This window comes from Xyrauchen texanus, chromosome 23 (genome assembly GCF_025860055.1).
Source record: "Xyrauchen texanus isolate HMW12.3.18 chromosome 23, RBS_HiC_50CHRs, whole genome shotgun sequence".
In the NCBI taxonomy this organism is placed as follows: domain Eukaryota; kingdom Metazoa; phylum Chordata; class Actinopteri; order Cypriniformes; family Catostomidae; genus Xyrauchen; species Xyrauchen texanus.
Genome location: NC_068298.1, coordinates 30,204,102 through 30,228,804, shown reverse-complemented (window position 1 = coordinate 30,228,804; position 24,703 = coordinate 30,204,102). Strand labels below are relative to the sequence as shown.

Here is a 24,703-nt window from a genome sequence, read left to right as displayed (position 1 = left end):
TATTCTGAAAGAAAATCCCCATGGGCCTTCTTGCACCAGGAAGGGGGTCATCTTACCACAGTTGTGGTGTTACCTCCCCTAGAGGTAGGACGCAACAAGAAGTGAACGACTCCCGCACAACGGTCAGACCTCACACAAGAGAACAACGGGGAGAACACACACCTGTCTGCTTTAAAGACAGAAACTAATAGTGGTTTCAAGTGTTGCACATGAATTGCATTTTAATAACACATGCACAAAACACAAAGTCTGGTCTGGCGGGTGGCAGACAGTCGGGAGAAGCACGACCGGCTCGAAGTCATGACAGCTCCCATCTGAATGTCTGCGCAGAGATTTTATCCAGAGCACAATCAGTGACAGCTAATCACCATTGCAAAGGTGGAGCAAACAATTAGCAAATCGGCTGCACTTGAAACAGACACACAGAGCGCAAACATTATGGGGTTAGAATTGTTTCTAGTGAACATACAAATGGAATGAGATCCACAAATAAATTTAAGAGTTTAGCAAAAATGAAATTAATTCACAAATAAAAAAATTATTTACAAATATATGTTTAAACTCACAAACACAACGATGTCCAGCATTCATTTGTGGATCGCTTGCTGTGCATTTGTGACTTCTGAAACATTTCTTGTGGAAGAGCTACAAGCAATCCACCCATCGTCTACTCAAGCCAATCAGATAACGGCCACATTACTCAGACCTATCGTAGCACGCTCTATCTTCAACCAATCACGCTTCGTTTTACTATCAGGGAGGGACCAGAGTCACAGTGCTCTCATGATCATGGAATCAAGCACATACAGATAAGCCCCAAGGCTGCAAACTTTTAAAGAAACGGACGCGATCAGAGGAATACTTTAATTTAAAGGTTTGTATCACTTTCTCTCAGTTTTAAAAATGTGTAGTGTCTTTTTAAATGGCGACAGCTAAAATTGTAGAGTGTCCTGATCATTAGCTTTATAGCTAACCTGGCTGACTGTATGTGTCTGCTATTTTAATTCTTATCAAGTTTCTTGACTGAAATGTGTCGTCAAAACCTTTACTCAATGTTATATGGCAGATTCAAACAGACAACCTACAGGACACTAAAAAGATCAGTAATACAGATAATGTCTTTATAAAACATGAATATTAGATTATTTTAGGAGCACAAACCATAAATTAATACCCTATATTACACAGTGTACAAGATCTTCTTTGCCAGTTATTTGGTTTCACATATTTTCGTGAAACTCCTGACATATATTTGTAAATCTTATTCTTTTTATTTGTGAATTCATTACATTTTTGTGAAACTCCTTAAATTTATTTGTGGATTTCTTTGAATTTATGCATAATAGTAGGCAAGAAGGCCCCTTTTTTCATGATATTTTTATTTGGTGCTGTAAAAACAAAACTAGCAAATGTTTTCATTTCATGATTCGGTACATTCTAAACTCTAAATATGTTGCAATTTAGCTGTAGATGGATGCACACTGTTCTTCCCCTTCCCATAATAACGTGAATGATGTGTATCCTACCACAATGGCGCCACCATGTGTTCAAAATTATGACGTCACTTCTGAAGTTTTTATGCAAGAAATGTTGGACACTCTTCAATTTTTTTTTCAGATTGTATAATGGTTTCAGTAATAATAATAATAATAATATTTGTATATTAATAAATATAATTTATAATCTAATAAAAACAAAAATACACTTTTTTTCTATAAAGATATTGCAGTATATGTTACTATAATTTATATAATAATACCTCTATAATATTACTATATATAGTGCTTTTAGTTGCAAACAATATTGTATAAGTGAAATAATTACTTGCATTTGATTTGTTTATCAATATCACGTGTGTGATGCGATGACGTCACAGCGAAGATGGCGGATTCGCAGGGTGTCGAGGTGTCAGATGAAAAAGATCCCGAAAATGACGACCACAGAGGGGTAAAATGTTCCTGGCATGGTGATTCGAAGTCGAAGAAGCCAAACATCAAAGGCCCTGCGGCAGAAATGACGGAAACACTGGGATTTTACGAGAAACCCTTCATTAAGCACGAGGAGCACGAGCATTCAGGTGAGCTCGAGCATCTGTCAACTGACCTTCGCCTTCAGATTCCAACGTGGCTTTAGTTTGCATGAGCTTTACCAGATTTTACCAAAGCACTTGCCAATTTGTTTAATGTGTCCGATTCTAAAGTTTAAAAGTTCGTTTAGGCAATAGTTTGTTAGACTTGCCAGCTAAACAGCAGATAATCCAGCTTTAAAAGTTGTTTTCATTTAGCCTACTGAATAACAGAACCCATATATGTTCTTGAACTCATGTTAAACTCATGCTTCAGAAATACAGACTCCTTTCAAGTCTACAGTGCTCATGTGAAGCCTGAATGTGGGTTTTTTGGGGTCTTTTGGGGTCGGTTACTTGGCTTAATGTTCATTGTTGGGATCTTATCAACTGTCCTCAACTTAAAGGAATTTTAATTCTCTCATAATTTTCTCACCCTTATACCATCCCAGATGTGTATGACTGACTTTCTTTTTAGAAGAATATTTCAGCTCTGTTGGTCCATACAATGCAAGTGAATGGTGACCAAAACTTTGAAGCTCCAAAAAGCAAATAAAGGCAGCATAAAAGTAATCCGTACAAATCTAGTATTTAAATCCGTGTCTTCAGAAGCGATTATCATAGAAACAGATCAATATTTATGTTCTTTTCACTATCAATCTGCTCTCACTACTTTTGTTTTTGGCAATTCACATTCTTCGTGCATATTGCCACCTACTTGGCAAGGAGGATAATTTGTAGACAAAAAGGACTTAAATATGGATCTGTTTCTCACACACACCTATCATATTGCTTCTGGAAACAAGGATTAAACAACTTGTGTCATATGGATTACTTTTATGCTGCATTTATGTGATTTTTGGAGCTTCAAAGGCCTGGTCACCATTCACTTGCAATGTACGGACCTACAGAGCTGAAATATTCTTCTAAAAAATCTTCATTTGTGTTCTGCAGAACAAAAAAAAGTCACATCTAGGATGGCATGAGGATGAGTAAATGATGAGATCATTTTCATATTTGGGTGAACTATCACTTAAAATCTCTGAAATTATCCATTGACAAACTGTCTGAAGATTTGGAATTGACATAATGAGGAATTCCTGAATATGCTATCAGCCGTTGCCAATAATTTCAAAATAGCCAAATATCAGCTGACCAATGGTCTTGACGATACAGTATCATTCAATCACAATGATATTCTCACCTGTAAACCGATTTACTAAGATGGTTGATTTCTTTCCAGTTTATCAGTAAAAATATATGGCCGTTTTGCTTGTAATTTGATGTTTGTACTGTATATTATAATAATATCAAAACACTTTTACTCAAACACATCATTTGAAAAATTATACATTTTAACATTTATATTACAGACACACCTACAATTACATTTATGCTATATCATAATATGATTTTTGTTTTTACAGAAATATTGGAACCTTTGCTCAAATGTTTTTCACCATTTTAAATGTTGACCGCTAAAATCTGTAGCAAAAAATCGTAAAAATCTTTTTTTCTCTCTCCCGTACAGATTTGGATGAGTCCGATGAGCCATCACTGTTGAGGTTCATGTGTGCAGAGCTGACCAGGAGCTACTTCCTGGAACACAACAAAGCCAAATACACTGAGAGGAGGGAGAGAGTGTATACTTGCTTGAGGATCCCCAGAGAGCTGGAGAGGGTAGGTCTTACACAATCCTCCTCTTTCTTGCTTTCATATTTTTTGACCTCTTTGTTATTTTGATTATATTTTATTTAATTTCTTTTGTGTTTCAATAAATTAATTTTAGTTTTTCAAAATTGACTGGTAGAAGTAAAGTGCCAGGGGGTGTGGGGGACAGATCCCTTGATCCACAGCGTAACTTGAAAAGCAGATACAATTGCTGTTCGTGCTAGCCATGATTTCTGTGTCCGTAGATGTAAATTATAAATATACTTAAATTCTCTATCATTTAACGGAGCCTACTGTAACGTGCATTAGCGAGACAAACAGACTCAAATGCAGAGTAACAATTCAAAGGATTTATTTACAATAAATGTGAGCAGTCACTGTGGATGTCAAGGTATAGATTCATGGAATCCTTCGTTGAAGCTTAGTGAGGTGCAGAATGATGCCCAGCAGGGTAGTGCGATCTAGCTCCTCCCGACAAGTGAGCAAAGATGAGTTATCCTCTGTGGAAACCCAGCTGACATGCAGCGAACTGGAAGGCAACCACACACCCGACATGTGGGCAACCAACAGATACATGAGACCGGACCAACTAGGCAGAGAGAGTAAGGTTGGTTACTTCACACCAAACAAAAATCTTGCAAGACATTTAGTCATCACCGAACTAAATTTAACATTAAATCAAACAATCCAGCAAAGGTAATGACACACAAGGGGATTAATATAGGCGTGAACAAAATAGGGGCAGGTGCCGCTTGCAGATGAAAGGTGACATGATCATTGTTCCCATGGAGACACCCGCATGCCAGCGGCACCTGAAACGCATGAGGGCAAAAACGTCAACACTCCTAGAACAAAACAGACAGACCATGGAGCATGAGTGTCCAGATCAAACCGAACCAGACAGGAAGTCAGGATCCAGAAACGATACCCCAAACACAAAACGCAAGACAGACAGGAAACGATGATGCCACAGTCCTCGTCAGACAAAAACCCAACCTGACAAGGTGACAGGATCGTGACATCACCGGAGAGCACACAACTGTCACTATCAACCAGACACGTGCGCTCACACAAAGAATGCCAAGGTTCCGTCAGACCATGACACCTACATCCAAATTCTGACGAGAACCACATTTTCCATGCATATAAAAGGAGTATATGACAGTGTCACTGTCATAGAAATATGCCTGACATTCAACAATGACACAGTTAATGCACAAAAGAACGTAAATGCATGTTTCTATTCTTCTATTTTTTTGCTTACAGCCCGTTTACACTACCAACTTCTTATGAATGTGCTGTCTTTGTTTATGTCACTGGTGATTAACAGGGAATGGACTGCTCTAAGACGCAGATGGTGCAATTACCGGAGAAGAACTAATTAAATTGCACTTGACCCAGCCTATTTGTGCTTTGTGTACCCAATTTCGCCAAACATACTTGCGCCTTGACTACACACATACTTGAATAAAAATATAACTTCAAGGCCATCCCCATTGCCGTTACGCTAGCACTTAATATACGGCCCTATATCAGTCCTGCACCTAACTCTTGTCCTGTGTAATTGTTTCTTTTAAAATATTGTATCCTATCCCAGGTTAACATGCAAAGATTTAAGGCACACCGATCAATTATATTTTTACGTTCCTAAAATTAATAAAGAAATAGGTCGTCGGGCATTCAAATTTAAAGCTCCTTCAGATTGGAATAATTTACCAAGTGTACTTAGATCCATTACCTCGTTTAATTTCTTTAGGCCATTACTACATGATCATTTGCAGAATATATGCTCTTGCTTTTGAGTACACCCATCTCCAATTATCATGTGAACTTCATTATTTTCTATGGTACTGAACCTGCATGTTATGTTATGTGTGATAATTGTATACTTAATGTATCACTGTACTTAGAGGGCTTGTATGTGAGGAGATAGTTATGGAGAGCTAAATGTTGGTATGAATGTGAAGTATTGTGTGATATATAATGTAACCCGTTGTCTGTATTCATGTTTGTTCCTAGGACCCCCTCGAAAACGAGATGGTACATCTCAAGGGGCTATCCTTCAAATTAAATTTCAAATTTAAAAGACTATAAATAAGACATTTGTAGAACCATCCCAGCCATTTTGACAGAGCTACATTGGTTCAACCATAGTTTTACCCAACCAAGTGTTCGGGGTCTTTGTATGTTAAGGCTAGTGGCACAGAAATAGCATATTTTGGCTTTAAAAAAAGCCTTCGCAGAAAGTGTTGTAAACATTGTTGCCACTAGATGGAAGTATTGGGTTATCAATAAATGCTTAAATTGGCCAAAGCAGATTTTATTGAAGTATCTGTCCTTCTAATCTTAATGAGATGGTAAAGATTCATATAGGGGAGTATGTCTGATTTCATATTTTTTATAATGTGTTTTACAAACACATCTAAAGACCTATCAGGCTCATACACTCAAACAGGTTTTTGTGATATGACATGCAAATGTTGACAGCTGAGGTATGCGAACACAAAGAATGCTCTGTGACCTTGAAAACTCTCTGCCCTAAAAAGGTCCCTAGTAAGAGCTCCGACAATACTTGAGGCACCAGTGAGACAACAGTGAAGTACTGATCTGGAAACAGTTAATCCATTCTGTTGCCAATTCAAGCATACTGAATATGACTAGAGTTTGTACAGCATATACTATGACACTATTGACCAAATAACCCGAAATAACCTTGTCACTACATTTTTTGTTTACCATACGTGCTTATTCAGGAAGTACAGTCCACTTATTGTATAGATGGGTTTTTGTAACAACAAAGTTATGGTTCAAAATGGTTGCCGTCAACCAATGTTTTCACTGAGCAGGTAGGGCTCAAGTTTTCCTTATCTTGTTTTATCTGCTGATTTTTGAGAGGGCTGTTGTGGCCTATGTTTGTCTCCTAAAAACCTTTTTGTTTTGTAGCTCTGTAAATTTTTCCCCTGGATTCAATTACTCAGTTAAAAAAAAAAAAAAAGCATTCACGTGCAGTTAACATTTATTTCTTTAAAATGCAGGAGTGCCTAATGAAGATGAATGTGATTCTAAGGTTACTGAGTGCTGGCAGACATATCAAACCCTCCTTCCACACATTACACACCTCAGTGCTCTTAATCGTGAAGCATCAGGATACAGTGCCTAGGGGCTTCTGAGGAAGATTACATCACTGTGATTGATTTCTAAGAGGACTGTCAAATTTAACACGTTAATGCAATACATTTAATTATATTCAAATATGTCACGTTTAATCATGTTCCCTGACCCATATGTACATTCAAATCTATAATAAGGAATTGTTCCTTCCATTGGAGCCATTCGAGCTTGAAGTACCACCTACAGACCAACAAATAAAATAGTGTAAATATAAAAAATTAAAAAATTGGAAATGTGTAAATGGACCTTTTTAGGGCTATTATATGCTTAATGCAGTCTTAAAATTTTTTAGCAACTTTTGATGTATGCGATTAATTGCCATTTGATTTAATTAACCACATACATAAATGTTTTAATCATTTGACAGCCCTTCACAGTACATAATAACTAAATACAAATGATACATACAGATTTCTGTTTTGCGGAAGCGTTACATCTCTGAATGTAGCTTGTTTCTGTGTGCATGTGTTAACATCACTGTTTCTGTCATCCTGCAGTTGATGTTCTTCGGGTTCTGCTTGTGTCTGGATGCCTTTCTCTATGTGTTCACCCTGCTCCCCCTGAGAACTCTGCTGGCCTTCTTGAGGTTGTTGACAATTCCCTGCTGCAGCCTCGGGTAACACACACACACACACACACACTAGAGCTGTACAATATGTAAGACATTTTTTTATCGATAATCGCCTTAACATGTTTCGCAATATATGATTATATCATCAATCCCCCTCCCAAGGGTCGGTGAATTTTTTTGCTTTATTGATTTTGCTTAAAATTAATTTAATTTTTATTGAAACACAAAAGACGTTTCTAACTTCAAATTGCACTTTATACGGAAATAAATACAATTAAAATCTTATTTAACCACCTCCGCAAATCCAAATGTTTTCCGTCTCCAGTGGCCCCTTTGCCATCACGCAAGCATCCGTCAATGACAACAGGTGGAAAATTACTAATAGCCTACAAATTCAGAACTAAAGACAATTATAAATGTAAAGATAGTCACAATAATAAAGCCTAATACATTCCCTTGTGTTCCCAAACTAATGCTGCCAAATGTGTGTTCTTATCGAATGTGTTTATTACATTTTGGTAATACAGTTAAAGCTGAATAAAGAAAATAAAATGGAACTCAATTTTAGGTTCAAAGTAAACATGTCTTGTATTATTTCATGATTTAATCACATTCGTCTTTGTTTCTTTAATCCAAAGATACCTGTATATGTTACTGAACCTGCAGAGTTGCGTTCACAATGCATGTTAACAACGAACTGTTGCGTGGAAATAAAGCAAACTAAACTCACTGCACCTCCTGAGATGATCTGAGATCATTTGCAGCATTCTCATAGACTACATTATTCTTGTAAACCGTGTTCAGATGAATGAATCAGAGAAAAAAAAGAGTGAAAAATCTTTATATGCACTTGTTCCCCATGACAGGCTCGTGCTGCACGCCTCTGAACAAACAGCGAATCAGACACGAGTGTTGATGACTTTTTCTTTCGTCTGTTGTTAAAAATATAATAAAGTGTGTTTCTTCAAGTGTGTAACTTTGTGACTAACAGTATTTCTTGTCATGCGTCATTCCGAGACGTCTTATAGGTTGCCGCCTGTTGCGGGGTAGATGAGCAAAATTACCCAAGCATGAAATACATTTGTAGGAGGAAATTGCATACTGGATTCAGCCTCGTCGCATTTGGCAGGTTGCAGTGTGCTAGTTTCGCACCCTGGCCACTGTTTAATATATTTGCAGATGTCCCAGATTAATGGTTTGCCATTTACCGATATTGTTGATCATCGTCTGTCAATTGAGTGTCTCAATCGGCATTGTGTTCTTTAAAAAATCTCACCGATATACGATAAAATTGTCCTATTACCCAACCCTAACACAAACACACACACTTATTTTTCCCTCAGAAACAAGGACAAATGTAAGTCTTGTTAAATTCACTTGTTACTAATGTCCTGCTGCTTAATAGTTCCCCCCACACATAATCTTATACATGAAGAAGCCATTCGGATTAGTGACAAGGCGTCTTCAAACAACTTCAAACTAAAATATGTGTACCATTGTGTGTTCACTCTGACAGTGATTTGCCGCGACCAGTGTCCGACCTAGTGCATGGAGAATGTGACAAAGTTTGCATAAAGTGTTTGTTGCTGCATTCCAATTTGCAGGGTCCCTGCGTGGTGTTCATTGCGCTTTAACAGATATCCGTGCTCAATGAGTAAAGTTTACTTCACTTGACAAAATCTGTTCATTTGGACTACCCTGCAACTTCATCAAATCGCAGGAAAAAAAATCTATCACTGACAATGCTTGAGTCACGCTGATTACAGGTTTGAAGTAAGATGATATAATATACTTGTGTAAACACTTGGAATGTCATAAAATATTGATTATTGATCGTTATTTTCTCAATATGTTTTTGAGGCATCAATATATTAACATTAGCTGACATTTCTATTAGAAGCAAAATTTAGGTAGGGAGTAATATAACATTTACTGTACTTAATACTAAGTTATTGTCAGCTCTGTCCAAAAGGGTACAAAATAGTCTCTTGTATGTCTGGGTTTCTGATAGAAGGATGATGGCTAATTCAACAGCTGGGCTACTGGTAGTTCCAGAGTGGCTAAAAAAGGTACACTTATAGTACCTTTTAAATATTGCTGAATACTGTGTGAAATCCACTTCACAGGGCTCAGTCAGTCGATTGGAACACACCTTATGTAAATGAACAGTGACACAATGGCCACGTACACACTGCAGCAAAATTCGGTTGCCAGTTCACCTGGTAGTGCTTAATCATGTTCTGTACACGCAGTTCGATAAAATACAACCGAATTCTCTCCCAAAAAATGTGGGTACTGACAAACCGCATTTTCATAAATTACAGGTAGTGTGTACCGAACTGGACAACTAGTTGTTAAAGACGTCTTCAATAGCACGTGTGAGATGTGTCTGTCTTCTCCTGGTGCAAATACCACAAACAGGTATATGTCTTCACTCATTCATACTGTATATTCCAGTCTGTTTCTCTCAATTGAAGTTTCTCTGATGAGCCCTGCGATCTCAAGGTAACCCGTACATTACAGTCCAGAGAGAGCGCACACACCATTTAGACGTGCATAAAAGTTTATGCACAAGTTTTTTCTGTTGACCGCAGGTTACTAAACATTGTCGGATGATAATACATCTCTAGTGGATAATCTTTTTGCTCAAAAACAGCATACACAAAACGGGTTAAGCTGGTGGAATTAGTGTTTCTTGTTCACAGGCATGTAATGCTGAAGCGTTGCTATGGTTACCACTTGTTAGTCATGATAATTGCGGGAGTCAGTCCTGTATTCTGTACATCCGAGATTCACTCACGCATTTAAATGTGGTTTTCTCTCCCGAAACTTGGTAGTGTGTGTACATGGCCTATGTGGATTCGGGCAGCTACTGGTAGCTTGTCAAGAGGGGTGACGTGAGCCCTTTTTGGACCAGACACATTGATGCATTCTGGACCATCAGCTGTGGATTAATTGTACTAGCTGGGAGGCCGAACAACAGAGCATTGCAGTAGCCCTGTCTTGAGATGGCCAGAGCTTGGACCAAGTGCTGTGTAGCATATTCAGACAGAAAAGGTCTAATTTGCCTGATATTGTGTAGCGCGAACCTGCAGGACTGGGAATTGCACAAACAAACCAGCAATTGCATTATTTCAAACACAAAAGGGAAATGAACATGATGCAAATGTGCATCAATTAAAAACACCATGGTAAAAGTCAAATTAGTATTAAACGTTTTCTTTTCAGACTTCAGTTTGCTATGTTTATTCCTCCGAGAATAATGCGAGCATTGTGCAGCTCGTAATTTTTCCTCATGGACAATAATACTTTACCTGAAAATCACCTCGCTATTTTATCAGATATTTTTGTACATTTATAATTGAAGATGGCACACGTACTAAAGTGTCATGTCAAGCTAAATAGTCCATTTTAAAATGTTAATGTTTATTGTCAAGGTAATTCAAAAACTGATGACCGTCCATTGACAATGTAGGAGGAAGTTTCGATACTATCCAAACTCCAAGTCGGATCAGTGAAAAAGGTCTATAATTTCTAGATAGGTAAAGTTTGTCAGTTTGACTAAGCCTTTTCTTTAAATTTAACGCTAATTTAAAAAACTAAGTTTGAATGTTACGGTTTATGAAACAAAGAAAGAAAGAAAAATAAAAAAAGGCAAGAGCGAGAGTTTAAGCAGATTAAAGATTTTTTTTTTTTTTACTGTTGACCGTTTTGGCCTGTTTGAATACTGTCATTGTATGTCTATTGAATTTTGGAGAATTTTTATTGCCCTCTGTGCAAAAACTGTAAAGCCAGTCGCACACTGGATGAGAAGTGCCACGTCGCGTCTGGACATGATTAAGATTGCCGGTATATCTCAAGAAATGGTTTCCGACACTTATTTTCCAGACCAAATCTTACTCTCCTCTTATTGTGCTCAGCCATGTTTATAATGAAAAAGTGTATTATTATTATTATTATTATTATTATTATTATTAATATTGAGGGTTCTCAATAAGATAAGTGCATAACCTCTGATGTGTACCTCTCCCTCCTCTCATCAGCGCTAATGTTTGCCCTTATTGCAGACGGAGCAGGTAGGATTCCTGCCTTCACTGTGAACCACCTCCCAACAATCCCATTCTTCATTCTGTGTTTGATCCATACTGTATGTTTCTTTTATTATGAGCATGTCACCGTAGCATTTGCAAGCTTGGCAGTGTGTTCATGTCCCTGGCCAGTGATAAGGTTTTGTTGCTTTTGAATGGTTTAGCTTATGATGCAGAAATTAATTTGAACTGTCAGTTGCTGGCAAGTGAAGTGGTTGCTTGTTGACCTGTGAAGTGTCAGTAAAATCTTGCAGTGGTTGTGTCTCATCGCGATGACTTGAGAGTGTGGTCTGACTCTGTGACATTGTAAAAGGGTGGCAAGTCATAACACAGAGATGCTACATTACATACAACATTGCTTAAAAAACTTAAACCAGCTAAAACCTGAAACCATTCTTATGCTGGTTTATGATGGTCTTCAGCTGATCAAGTTGGTTTAGAGCTGGTTTAGCTGCTCAGTCAGTTGACAAGTGCCCAGAACTGCACTAAAACTGTTAAACTAGACCAGCAATGGTAAATGTGTCTGCACTTTTATAGCGCTTTTTTAACCTTAGCAGATTTCAAAGCGCTTTAGACGGTGACTCATTCACCCATATACACACACACAAACACTCACACCCCAATGACGGCAGAGCTGCCATAGCCTGCCATTGGGAGCAACTTGGGGTTCAGTCTCTTGCCCAAGGACACTTCGGCATGTGGAGTCATTTGGGCTGGGAATATAACTGCCAACCCGATCTACCACCTGAGCCACAGCCGCTCCTCAAGCTTAACTAGCTTGGAGTCTGACAAACTACCTTATGCTGGTTTAAGATTTTTTTTGAGAAGGCAACCAGTTAAAACAAAGCATGCCCTTTTGCTCTGGCCCATTTGGTGCAGTCATTGCAGCTTTATTAACGTGAACAGCAAAAGCTGTAAAGAGGTTTAACTGGATCCTCAGATTCATACTGCAGCTACACTTTAAGATTTTATTAATACCTCCTGGTCATATCTTCAGCTTTGATTTTTATGGAGCCCATTAGGGGCAAAAAATATCACTTTAAATGTGATTGAAAAACTGATAGGTTGCAGTCATGTTTCTGTAAAACTTGATGAAATGTACTGTCATCTTTAAAATTTCCTGGCACTAAATGAAGATTTTTAAGTGGTAGCCAACTAGCTTTTCATGTTTTTTACTTCACGAAATTGAAACAAGTTAGCATTAAAATTCTGCTGTTCTTTGATACTTGGCTCCCACACCATCAATGTGAATAGAAAGGACAAAAGCTTTTAATATGAATTTTTAAACCAATAATGTAGCAGCTGTGTCATTGTGCCTGTGCATGATTATATACCTCGCTCCTGTATGTCAAAGTAGATTTTATTTATTTACATTTGTTTTTGCATGTTTTGGAGCTGTTGAGAGTGCTTTCAGAAGATTTTAGTATTTTAAATAAAAATTATATTAGGTACATATTCAACAACACTTGACTCTGAGAGAGCTAATATACTGTATATATGTGAGCGATCACATATATACAGTATATTAGCTCTCTCAGAGTCAAGTGTTGTTGAATATGTACCTAATATAATTTTTATGTATATTAGTATGTCACTTTGTTGTCTACAAAGGCAATAAACCTATAACTAAGTAAGCCTGGAATTAAATATGTATCAAATGTAGATAAAAGATTAAAATAAATAACACTGCGTAATTAAATGAAGGGGTGTTTTTGTCCCCATAAAATAGGTACATTGTTTTTTATCTCATTTTTGCCCAGAGCCATGGTTTCCTGACCCTGTTGCACAGCCTTGCATAGTTTGGTGACAATCAAAATTAACAAATCGCATGAATAAGTCAAAGTCTGCAGGTTCACACTTGAGCTTTCTATTGCTGATTTTAAGTCTGCACCTTGTGTCTCTGAGAATTTTTGTGTTGATTCCTCCTCACGAGTGGGAGTGTGATGCCTCAAGTGAAAATTAGACATCCGACAAGTTTTTTCCTTTTTGTATTCTCCCACCCACACCCAGGATTCAGGATCTTTGCACACCTCTGAATCACAGCTCAGCTCCTCAAATAAAATGGATGTGTTTTGTTCATTTGTCTTCTGATAAAAGTGTTTTAGCTGAACAAAGTAGGGAGTGATAAATTTCAATGCTGATTTTATTTTATTATTGTCCATACATGAATGCAATACATCAAACACCTGCATGAGTTTTGAGTTGTTCCGCGGTGTTTTCTTCAACTATTCACACTTTTGGCCCTATAATTAATTTTATTTCTATGCTAATTATGTCTTACAGTTGATATACTGTACAAGCATCTTAGGTTAATTCTATCTATTTTTTCATAATTCTTCTTAACCAACAAGTGTCATTACCACCACATCTCAAATGATGTATTATACTGCTTAACATTCTGTGGAGGGAAATGTAATTTAAAACGTTTTGGGAATAAAATGCCTGAGCCCTTTGTCTTGCAAAGTGTGATTTTCATAGCTTGCATTTTATGTTCTCTAAATACACACAATGAAATAATATTTTTATACTTTTTGCATAATTTAACCAAAAACAGCTTGTTTGAAAATTGTGCTAAAACATTTGTAATGTTTACCTTGGTTTTTTAAATTGGGGCAAAATGGTTGGTCATGGTGAAAATGACGCCACAACTGAGGGGTATTTGTCATTTGCGTACAACTTATTATAATGAACTTTAACTTAATAAATATTGCAATGTTTTATGCTTATTAGATTATCTAACTGTACAAAATATCTTGGGCATATCATTACTGACAAGATGGAAGATGATGCTGACATGTATAGGCAAAGACGAATGTTGTATGTACAAGCAAACATGTTAGTCAGGAAATTTCATTACTGCTCTGATGATGTGAAAGTGCACTTGTTTCGTGCTTACTGTACCCCTATGTATGCCGCCCCATTATGGGTCAACTACAGAAAGGAGACCATGCGTAAACTGCAGGTAGCATATAATGATTGTCTGAGGATACTGCTGAAGAAGCCCAGGAGCAGCAGTGCAAGTAAGCTTTTTGTGACTTGAGGCTAAGCTGTTTACAGGCCCTCTTGAGGAACCTAATGTTTAAGTTTATGGGTCGACTTGATGAGTCAAGAAACTATATTATAGTAAGGCTCACAAGTTCCAGGTGTAGCTCGGTCCGATATCAGTCACACCTATGGAAGCATTGGTATGAGTGCCTTTTAAGATTTTTGTGAAAAAGGGTGTAATGTATATGTTTATGTAATTGTTTTTTTTTCTCTCTCTCTCTCTTTTTTTGTGATGTATGTCCTGTTGTTGGGCCTAGAGCCTGTAATAAAGTTTAAAGTCTTAATTTAAAAAAATATTTTAAAGGCTTTTCAAATTCTAAGTTTGAAAATATGGGTCTGGACAAGAGTAATACAATAAAATGTATACATAAGATATTTAAAAAGTAGAAATCATAAATGTTGAATATTAAGTTTTTCAATGTGTCCTTCCTATAACTAAAAGAAAAAAGTGGAAATCTGTCAACCCCTGGGACACGAAAGTGCCTGTAGTTGAAGAAACACCCATCAATGTATTTATCAGTTTCCACCCACACAAACAGAGCTTGTATTCAGTGCAGTGGTGTTTTGAAGCTGATGTGTATAATCATTGCTGTTGGCCTAATTCTGTAACTCATAAGTTCTGTTCATAATTAATGTGTTCATTAAGCATTCTGTGCAAATTGTTCTCACTTCAGGCTAGTTTTATGCACTTATTCTCTCTCTCTCTGTCTCTGTCTCTCTCTCTCTCTCTCTCTCTGTGTTTATCAGTAGCTCACGGTTCATGCAGCCAGCTCAGGTTTGTGACCTGCTTAAAGGTTTAATCATGGTGCTGTGTTACTCCATGATGCACTATGTCGATTATGCCATGATGTACCACATGATCCGGGGCCAGTCGGTCATCAAACTCTACATCATCTACAACATGCTGGAGGTGAAGTTTCAATAACTTGGAATGGTTCCCTCAAAAAATGAAAATTCTCTCATTATTTACTCACCCCTTATGTGGTGCCAAACTGAATTGTAAGTATTGCTGTGTCATTTCATTTCTCAGGTGGCAGACCGTCTCTTCTCGTCTTTTGGGCAAGACATTCTAGACGCACTGTACTGGACGGCCACCGAGCCAAAGTCACGAAAGAGAGCCCATATTGGCGTCATTCCCCATTTTTTCATGGCCGTCTTCTATGTCTGTATCCTTTTTTATGATGCAAGTCTGAAGTGCTCAGTATAATCAATACAATTTTAATAACACATAATAAAGCTTTTAACCCTAGTATGGCTATCATTACTGTTTATGGCTGCATTATTTTTTTATAGCCATAAATTGTTTGATATTATAGCTCTTGTAAAACTTGTAGCACCATAAAATACAATTTCATGACCAAAGTAGGTTTTTTTCCTCAGTGTAAATTTGTCTCAGTTCTGCATGCCATCCTCATCATGGTTCAGGCCTCGACTCTAAATGTGGCTTTCAACTCTCATAACAAATCTCTGCTCACCATTATGATGTCCAACAATGTGAGCATACACACTCTTTACACACAAACTGTCACAACACTTCTTTATTTATTTAGAATGTAAAATTAATAGCAAATTTGAAATCAAGCATTTTTTGTCAAGCCTTTGTCCTTGTTTCAGTTTGTTGAAATCAAGGGAAGCGTGTTTAAGAAGTTTGAGAAGAACAACCTCTTTCAGATGTCTAACAGCGGTGAGTCCACCCTTACAGAAATGTACTGTGACGGCATTATGGTACAGTGATATTAATACTATGGTACTCCGATACACATTGCATGGCCATATAGTGTGTATACCGTGGTACTGAATAATCACCATAATCATGGGCCATGTTATTTACATTGTGCTCCAATGTGCTAAAAAACATGGTACTATTGCCATGGTACATGTCCAGAAAGCCATGGCAGTACCACATTATTTTTGTTCATGCATTAAACCTTTTTAGTGTAGATCAAAAACAGGGAATACCACAGTAGTTTGCCTCTCAAAGCAACTTTAATTTGTACGCTTTGTATTCTTAATCACTTTGATAGCAAAGCAGGTAAAGCTGCAGTTTTGAGTGTTCTGTGTGGGCTGACTCAGGAACATAATAGCATCTTTTTGAAATGCTAATCGAAGCTCTCAAGAGCTTTCTGATAACGCTCTTTGAGAAGCTGAGCGGCTATGATGCAGTTTCCTCCAGTGCCCATCCTGTTTATGAAAGTGTACTGATATACTGTAATCAGCACCTATTCTGCTGTCCACTGTTTACTCTCTCCCCACCCCCCAAAACAGCCACTAAGCCCGGTGGCTGTCCATTCAAGCCCTTGTGATAAAATAATCCCTCAAGTTACTATTCATACACAACCTGCAGGAAAAAAGTGTTGATTTTAAGAATTACCATCCTTTGAAGTGCTCTAAAAAGACTAGTTGCGTTGACTGTGGTTTCCCCTCGTGTTTTAATGGGATTGGAATGAGAGTGGATTTGTGAAATATAATGTACAATAAGTGCATATATGATATTTGCAGTATGCCTTTGTGTTGCTCATGTTTTGGGATTATATTTTCTGGCTTGCAGATATTAAGGAGCGGTTCACACACTATGTATTGCTTCTCATCGTTTGCCTGAGGAACATGGAGCAGTTTTCCTGGAGCCCAGGTCTGGATTTGGATTAAGGCTCAGATTTAAGTGAATGTTCTGGGTTCAGTGCAAGTTGAGATCAATCAACCGCATTTGTGGCATGATGTTGATTGCCACAAATTATTTCGACTCGTCCGTTTGCAGTGATGTAAGGCATTTATAATGGAAGTAAATGTTTATAAACGTTGACATGACAATGAAGTTGTGATATTGGATTTATGTGGACACAGACAACTTTAGTAAGCGATTTTGTCACTCTAAAATCACGTTAGCACATATAATGTTTACATTTTGTGATGAAAACGTTTGAAAGTGTGTATTTTTGCATTTATAAACAGGCCCCATTCACTTCCATTATAAGTGCCTTACTGTAACATTATAATTATGCCCTATTTTTATTACATTCGAGGGATAAGTTGAAAATATTATTGTGGTAATCAACATTATGCCACAAATGCTGTCGATGGAGCAAAACTTGTATTGATCCAGAATATTCTTTTCATTTAGTCCTGGTCATTAAGTGGTATCTCACTTCTCTTTAGTCCAGTAGTTGGTTTATTCTAGGGCCAGCAGAATCTTGCTTTTGGAATCTTTGCAGCTTTGTTAGGTCAATCTAAACAGTTTCATAATGATTGCAGTACTTATTAGTACTTTATGGTGTTTAATCATTTCTTAAAAGTAATCAGTACTTAATAGTTTTAGCTGTTGCTTGCAGATCACCTGTGGGTGCTGCTCCCAGATGTCTTCATGGTGATCACTTCTGAGGTTACAGTTGATGTTGTCAAGCATGCCTTCATCACCAAATTCAATGACATAACAGCTGATGTGAGAGCCACAAATTTTTTGCTTTATCTGGTTGCAAAAATCTATTTCTCACCCACACTTCTATCATTGTGCAATTGGCCTCCTACATAAAGAGCATCACTATAGATATAGGCACCATAGATGAATGAAGCTTTTCTCTCCTGTTCTTTAGGTCTACAGTGAATATAAAGCCAGCTTGGCCTTTGAGCTCGTCAGCAGTCGTCAACAGAATGTAAGTGAGAGATTATTGTGTACTACACATAGAATGTCTTACAACCTGATATACCGTATATCACTGAAATAGGTGGCCTGAGAAATCAAACCTGTCTCTATGGCAGCCCTAGGCTCTGTAAACGCAAAACAATTGTTAAAAGCATAATGATAAAGAAAGCTCACTCATATCATGTTCATGGATAGGCCTATACAGACTACAGCGATTCAGTGGCACGAAGGATGGGCTTCATTCCTCTACCTCTGGCTGTGCTGGTGAGAAGATTGTTCTTTTTTTTTTTTTTTTTTTTTTAAGCTACTATTGGAGTTACTTCACATAGCAGTGAGCAGTACCACCATATGATACATGTTACAGGTACTGCACATATATGATGTGGTTTCCAATTTGTTGTCTCCTCCAGCTGATTCGAGTGGTGATGAGCTCAGTGAAGATTCAGGGTGCTCTCTCATCTGTCTGTTTGCTTCTCTTTTATCTTGGGTAAAAGTCTTACTTAACAAGTGTGTTGCCATCGTCTCACTAAGCATTGATGCTCGCTCTCTACAGACCTATTTTATTTGATTAGTACTGTTTTCCTGCTGTTTATTAGTACCATCTGTGAGCAGATTTTTGAGTAGTTGTACTCAGCTGGGAACTTCTGAAAACAGTAGTGGTGCTTTTAACTTGATTGTGTGTTTTGTGAATGATTCTGCAGATTGATAACACTGAAAGTGTTGAACAGTATAGTGCTGCTGGGAAAGTCCAGCCGCTATGTAAAAGAAGCCAACATGGAAGGGAAGCTGTTTGACAGACTGACTGCTCAAACTCCAAAACAAAAACCCAAGAAAGCCACCCAGGCCAAATCTCCCCCACCCACAGGTAACACCTGCTTGGTCATTTATTACTCGCCCTCATATTGTCCCAAACCTGTATGCTGTTGGTTTTTCTTTTTTTTTGTGCAACACAAAAGGAGAATTTTTGAAGAGTCTCCATGATGCTCTCTTCCATAAAATAATAGTTCATTGTGACTACAGCTGTCTAGAGCAGTGGTTCTCCACCTTTTGACTCCAAGGCCCTCCACTGTCCAAGACAATATTTGAAGTCCCCCTCGCCCGAAACTAGAGGTCTGGAAAAAAAAAAATAAAATAATCAAGGATAATGTTTTATTCTAGAAGTTTCAGAGAGAGTAGATTTACAATTTGTATTCATACATAAGTATTTTTTAGCATTTTAATTAAGTTTAATTATTTTAATATTTCTTATTTTAAATACATTTTAAGTCAACTTGGAAGTGTGCTGAGGCCCCCTAGTGCATCCCAGCCCCTTGGTTGAGAACCACTGGTTTAGAGCAAATAGATTTTCTTAAAATTGATGTCCACATAAGTGGGACTAAATTTATGACATTTTATGTTCTATAGCTTGTAATTCCAAGCTATAGAACTTTTTTCATCAAATAGTATATGTGGCCAGGAGTGTTTGTTATTCATGTTTTTGATCCATTACAGATATTACAGCTGATTTTCTATAAAGCTGAATAAAGTATTATGATTCAAAGTAATGGCCAGCATCATCCAATCACTGCCAACCCTGTTAAAATACAATTTTGCATTACATTGTCCCATGTCTGCCAAACATGCTGAGTGGTCCAAACATCATCTGCAGCCTGAAACTTAACTTTTGATAGGCAGTTTGGATTGAGGATGCACCTTTGCGCCCTTGCTTCTCTATTTGGTGAATGACTTAACCTCCAGTGTGCTGTCTGTCTGCCTGCACTGGTCACAGAACAGTTCGAAATTCACCTTATTAACTCCATAAAGCCTCAAAGCAAAATCTTTCAGCTTTTGCTTGAATACATTTATACTCAATTTAAAAATGCATAATAAATATATTGGAATGCATTTACTAATGTTAGTGAATAGAACTATTGTATAGTGATTATAAATTGTTATAATTTATTTTCTTTTCAAATGAAGCAAAATGACCCACAGATGTGTTACAGTTAAGGATTATTCAAAATAGCTAGCATATTTTTTCAACTTTTGAGGGAAAATTATCTCATTTTCCACATATGTGGTCTATCTTTATCAGTGCGCTGACGTGCGAAAATTAATGCATTTTTTAAAGTGGCATATCAAATGAAACTAGAGACGCTACTCTTTACAAGCAAAAATGTTTCAATCAAAAATCTGAGAGGTTTCTTACCAGAGGCTTTTTTGTTGGAGCTGCGCCCGTAAGCGCTTCATGGAAATGCTCATGCTGTTGTGTCACGCGGCATGGTACGGCAGAAATGTAACCCTTAAATTACAGTCTAGAGTTTTGTGAACAGTATTCCATTGTTTTTAATTCATTTAAATTATGCGTCGCATATAGCGAAGCCAAAATGCATCCATACGAGGATATACTAGCTTTGTGTATTGAACAGACTGACATTTAACAAAGCAATCACAAACTATCAAATGTCTTCAGAAGACTTGAAAAACAGCACACAAGTCACATGGACTTCTTTTATATTGATTTATTTTGTTTTGTTTTGTGACAGCCATGGTCACTAGAGTTGATAAAAGAGTTGCAAAAGATTCTTCAAAATGTCTTTTGTGTTCCGTGGGAAAAATTTCACATCAGTTGGGTTTGAAACGACATTAGGGTGAGTAAATAATGACAGAATTTTCATTTTAGTGCGAACTATTCCTTTAAATGCCTCCCTTTGATATAATGGTTGTCACTATTTATGTCTCAAAATCTTTGTTCACTTTTTTCAGAAAAACTTAAGGTTCAGAGACCCTCCACCTCCATCACCAAGCAACCCCCCCCAAGAGTGGGGTCTTTCGTCCCAGCTCCACCACCTGTAACTAAGGTGACCAGTGACCTGCCCCCAGATTCTTTCCCTAAACCAGAGGAGGGCACCAGCGAGACGGCAGAACCCTCTGAACTTAAACACAGAACCTCAAAAAAAGACTTGCTGGAGATAGACCGCTTCACAATTTGCGGCAACCGAATCGGGTGAATTCTAAACCTGTTACCATAGTAACTGCTCAGGAATGGAAACAAAAAAAGACTGTTACCATTGCAAGAGGGATTTGGGCCAAGAGGGTTCTTCCAAGACTGATAGTACTATTTGTCTCAAACTTGAAAATTACTATTTTCTTATCCCTTTACTTCTATTCCAGTGGAATATCTCCCAAAGGAGGCTGAAGGAGAGCGTAAGACGTTTCAAATTAAAACAGAGAGCCCATGGCAAGCTGGCAGATCGCATCACACAAAGTCAAGTGTATGTTGCTTTAGGATATGTCTCTGTCTCACACTTTATCAGAGAGAGAACATCCTGAACTTGTGGCATGAACATCTTACAAATTAGTCTTTATCCTCCCACTCAAAATTTGCCTTTGAGTGGAAACTAAAAGGTGTCATTTAAAGGGGTAGTTCACCCAAAAATAAAATTCTCTCATTATTTACTCAACCTTGTTTTCCAAATGTTCTATCGGCTATGGAGATGTTAATCAGAATGTTAGCCTCCGTCACTATTCTCTCTCAATGAATGGAAAAAAAGATGCAATGAAATTGAATGGTGACCGATATTAACATTCTACCTAAAATCTTCTTTGTGTTCTGAGGAAGAAAAAGTCATACAGGTTTGGGACAATATTAGGATGAGTAAATGATGACTGAATAAAACAATTGTGGGGTGAACTGTCACTTTGATCAAGGATTAGAGATAGAAAAGTTTTAAACAAGTGATCTTATTAATAAACATTCAGTTAATAGCTTATTAAAATAAATAGTTATTTATTCACACTCATTTGGCTTGAAATGTTGTGCCGGTGATGCTGCCATTAGAATTCATCAGTCTGGCAAATATTTGTTTTTAGAATTTGTTACACTGTTTGGTTCCTCTGAAGTCTGTTTTTTAATAGATACGGTACTTTTTGTCATTCTCATCAAAAAAATCACGACTGACAGAAAGGGAAGAGTTTGCTTTGCTGATGTCAGGCCACTTGATAATTCGGCTCAGAAGTTTGTCTTAAAAGTCCTGACTTTGTTAATCCAGCTGACTGAACTTTGCACTGATTTACCATAATGTCTTAAACTGTCCAGTAGAGTAATTTTGTTTTGAGTTTGACATTCACAAGTATATACTAGTCATAAAAGAGAAAATACCTGAAGTGTAACAGTACGAGTTTTTTTTTTTTTGTGTATTTTGAAATTCAAATAATTTGTGGTGAGTCTTATATTGAGTGATTATATTATTTGATGTAATTACAGTTTGTTGGTTTAAATGTAATTGAATTAAAATATAATGATTAATAGTACAATGTCGTGTTTATACTACTTTATAGTGTTTCTTGTTGGTTGACTTTGTAATGGAAAAATTTCAATGTCATGTGAATGCCAACATTTTAATCTGTACAGCCTATGACTTGAATTTACCTCCAGTATACAGTAAATACGTGGACCGGTACCAAAAGTGCTTGTCAAATTGTGTGTAGTTGGGTGATTCTGATTGACTGAGAATATTCTTCAATTGATGTGTTCCTTCCACTAATTTGTCATATTATTTAAGGATATTGTATTGTTTGTTATCATTGTAAAAATCAGATCACTATTTTTGGAGAGATTCTGGATATGGTTGCAAAGGTCTGTTGTTCATATAGTGTTATGTTATTAAAATGTGACATAATGCTAAAAAGTCATTTTATACTTAAAAACAAAAGGGTTTAGTCTTCAACTTTATGTAAAAGCAGCCCTGTTTTTGGTACAGAAAATAAAATGGTTTTGTAATTTGTGCTATTTTATTTATTATTTTCAAGATCTATTATTCTTGACATATAGTTTTTTCCTTGACTATTTGGGTGGCTGACATAATATTTCAAATTTGGGTTAAATCAATATGACATTATTATGAAACGTGTCTTTTAGGTACTGTAACTGGTCACTTTTTATGTTTAATATTTTTTGTATTATAATTGTTCCTGACATTTCTTACCTTTATCTAATTTGGTAGTTGACATAATATTAAAATTTTAGTTTAAAGGAATAATTCTCCCAAAAATGAAAATTCTCTACTTTACCTACCCTCATGCCATCTCAAATGTATATGACTTTCTTTCAGCTCTGTAGGTCCTCACAATGCAAGTGAATGGTGATCAGAATTTGTAGCATAAAAGCAATATGATAGATGTTGGTGAGAAACAGATCAAAATGTAAGTCCTTTTTTTTTTTTTTTATGTAAATCTCCAATTTCACTTTTACATCTTAGTCACATGTGGTGCCTGTTTAGTTTCACTTTTACATCTGCAAGTGAAGGGTAAATTGGAGATATAGAATAAAAAAGGATTGTTCTGTTTCTGACCTACAACTATCATTTTACTTCTGAACACATCAGATCAGTTTAAATCAACACTGGAGTTATATATATATATTACCTTTTTCATTTATGTGATTTTTGGAGCTACAAATATCTGATCACCATTCACTTGCATTGTATGGACATGCAGAGCTGAAATATTCATCTAAAAATCTTAATTTGTGTTCTGCAGAAGAAAGAAAGTCATACACATGAGATGTATGAGGGTGAGTAAATGATGAGAATTTTTATTTTTGGGTGAACTATCCCTTTAATTTTATATTAATTTATCAGTAGATGGTGTAACTGGTCACATTTGATTTGCCCTATTTTTAACTACCTTTCACTTTCACTATGTTTTAGTACACTTAAATAGTCCTACAATAACATGTCATTTAAACCATCCATCGGCATGTAATGTTACCTGATGTAGCTTACTTTTGCTTCATAAAGTGTCTCTTAAGTTTATATGGATAACTGACAGAACAGAAATGACTCTGTTGGACCAAATCACAATATTGTCACATGTAACGCTTTCTCTACGTCAGCTATTAAACTGCACCCATGTATCCGACAGCCCGAGACAGTAATCTGCCACTGAGTGACCTTCTCTTTTATAGAATCTACATGGACAGCTAGTAAATCCACCCTCCTTCTCCATCTCTGTGAAGAAATCTGTTTACCTCACTCATCCACATACCTCAAACCTCCCTGTCATTCTTCAGCAGAACCAGCAGATACCAACCTGACAACAAGACATTGAAACGGGAGAGCAGTATGTTTCTAAGGCAACTGTATGCTTCAAAATAAAGAAAGTGTCTTTCGGTTTTACTTCTGTGTATGTAAATGTACATCCTGGTCACTTATGAATCGGAGTAATATATAATCAGTCAAACGTTTGGACTTATTCTTTATTATTCCTATTTTCCACATTTTAGGATAATGGTAAAATCCTCAAAACTATGAACTAATAGTGGAATGGAGAATTCCATGCATAACTAAAGCATTTAAGAATAAAATGCTTTTAAAATCATGAGAGTGTCTCCAAACTGACTTTATATATGTATACTTCATGTTATTCCATCTCTAAAGTCTGTATGACAGCAGACTTATAATAGCAGAACTACC

General features: G+C 36.9%; 1 protein-coding gene across 3 annotated transcripts; it reads left to right on the top strand.

Moving 5' to 3' along the window:
* Window positions 1-789: 789 nt before the first annotated feature.
* LOC127663018 (transmembrane anterior posterior transformation protein 1 homolog) lies at window positions 790-23,081 on the top strand. 3 transcript variants are annotated; one of them, XM_052154405.1, is made up of 16 exons: window positions 790-874; window positions 1,877-2,077; window positions 3,597-3,745; window positions 7,405-7,523; window positions 11,522-11,554; window positions 15,359-15,521; window positions 15,642-15,777; window positions 16,008-16,105; window positions 16,226-16,295; window positions 17,160-17,240; window positions 17,938-18,047; window positions 18,199-18,258; window positions 18,444-18,512; window positions 18,659-18,735; window positions 18,950-19,113; window positions 20,994-23,081. In XM_052154405.1, exons 2-16 carry the CDS (start codon window positions 1,882-1,884, stop codon window positions 21,236-21,238), a joined length of 1,770 nt encoding a protein of 589 aa, XP_052010365.1. In that variant the 5' UTR covers window positions 790-874; window positions 1,877-1,881; the 3' UTR covers window positions 21,239-23,081. The 3 variants fall into 3 exon arrangements, with proteins under 3 accessions (XP_052010365.1, XP_052010367.1, XP_052010366.1); XM_052154407.1 differs by lacking the exon at window positions 11,522-11,554 and having other exon boundaries at window positions 15,362-15,521; window positions 20,994-23,080; XM_052154406.1 differs by lacking the exon at window positions 11,522-11,554 and having other exon boundaries at window positions 20,994-23,080.
* Window positions 23,082-24,703: the final 1,622 nt, after the last annotated feature.

Coding starts and splice junctions, on each gene's coding strand:
- LOC127663018 (XM_052154405.1), top strand. CDS start 1,882: ATGGCGGATTCGCAGGGTGTCGAGGTGTCAGATGAAAAAGATCCCGAA. Junction 2,078..3,596: donor CGAGGAGCACGAGCATTCAG/GTGAGCTCGAGC, acceptor TCTCCCGTACAG/ATTTGGATGAGTCCGATGAG. Junction 3,746..7,404: donor TCCCCAGAGAGCTGGAGAGG/GTAGGTCTTACA, acceptor GTCATCCTGCAG/TTGATGTTCTTCGGGTTCTG.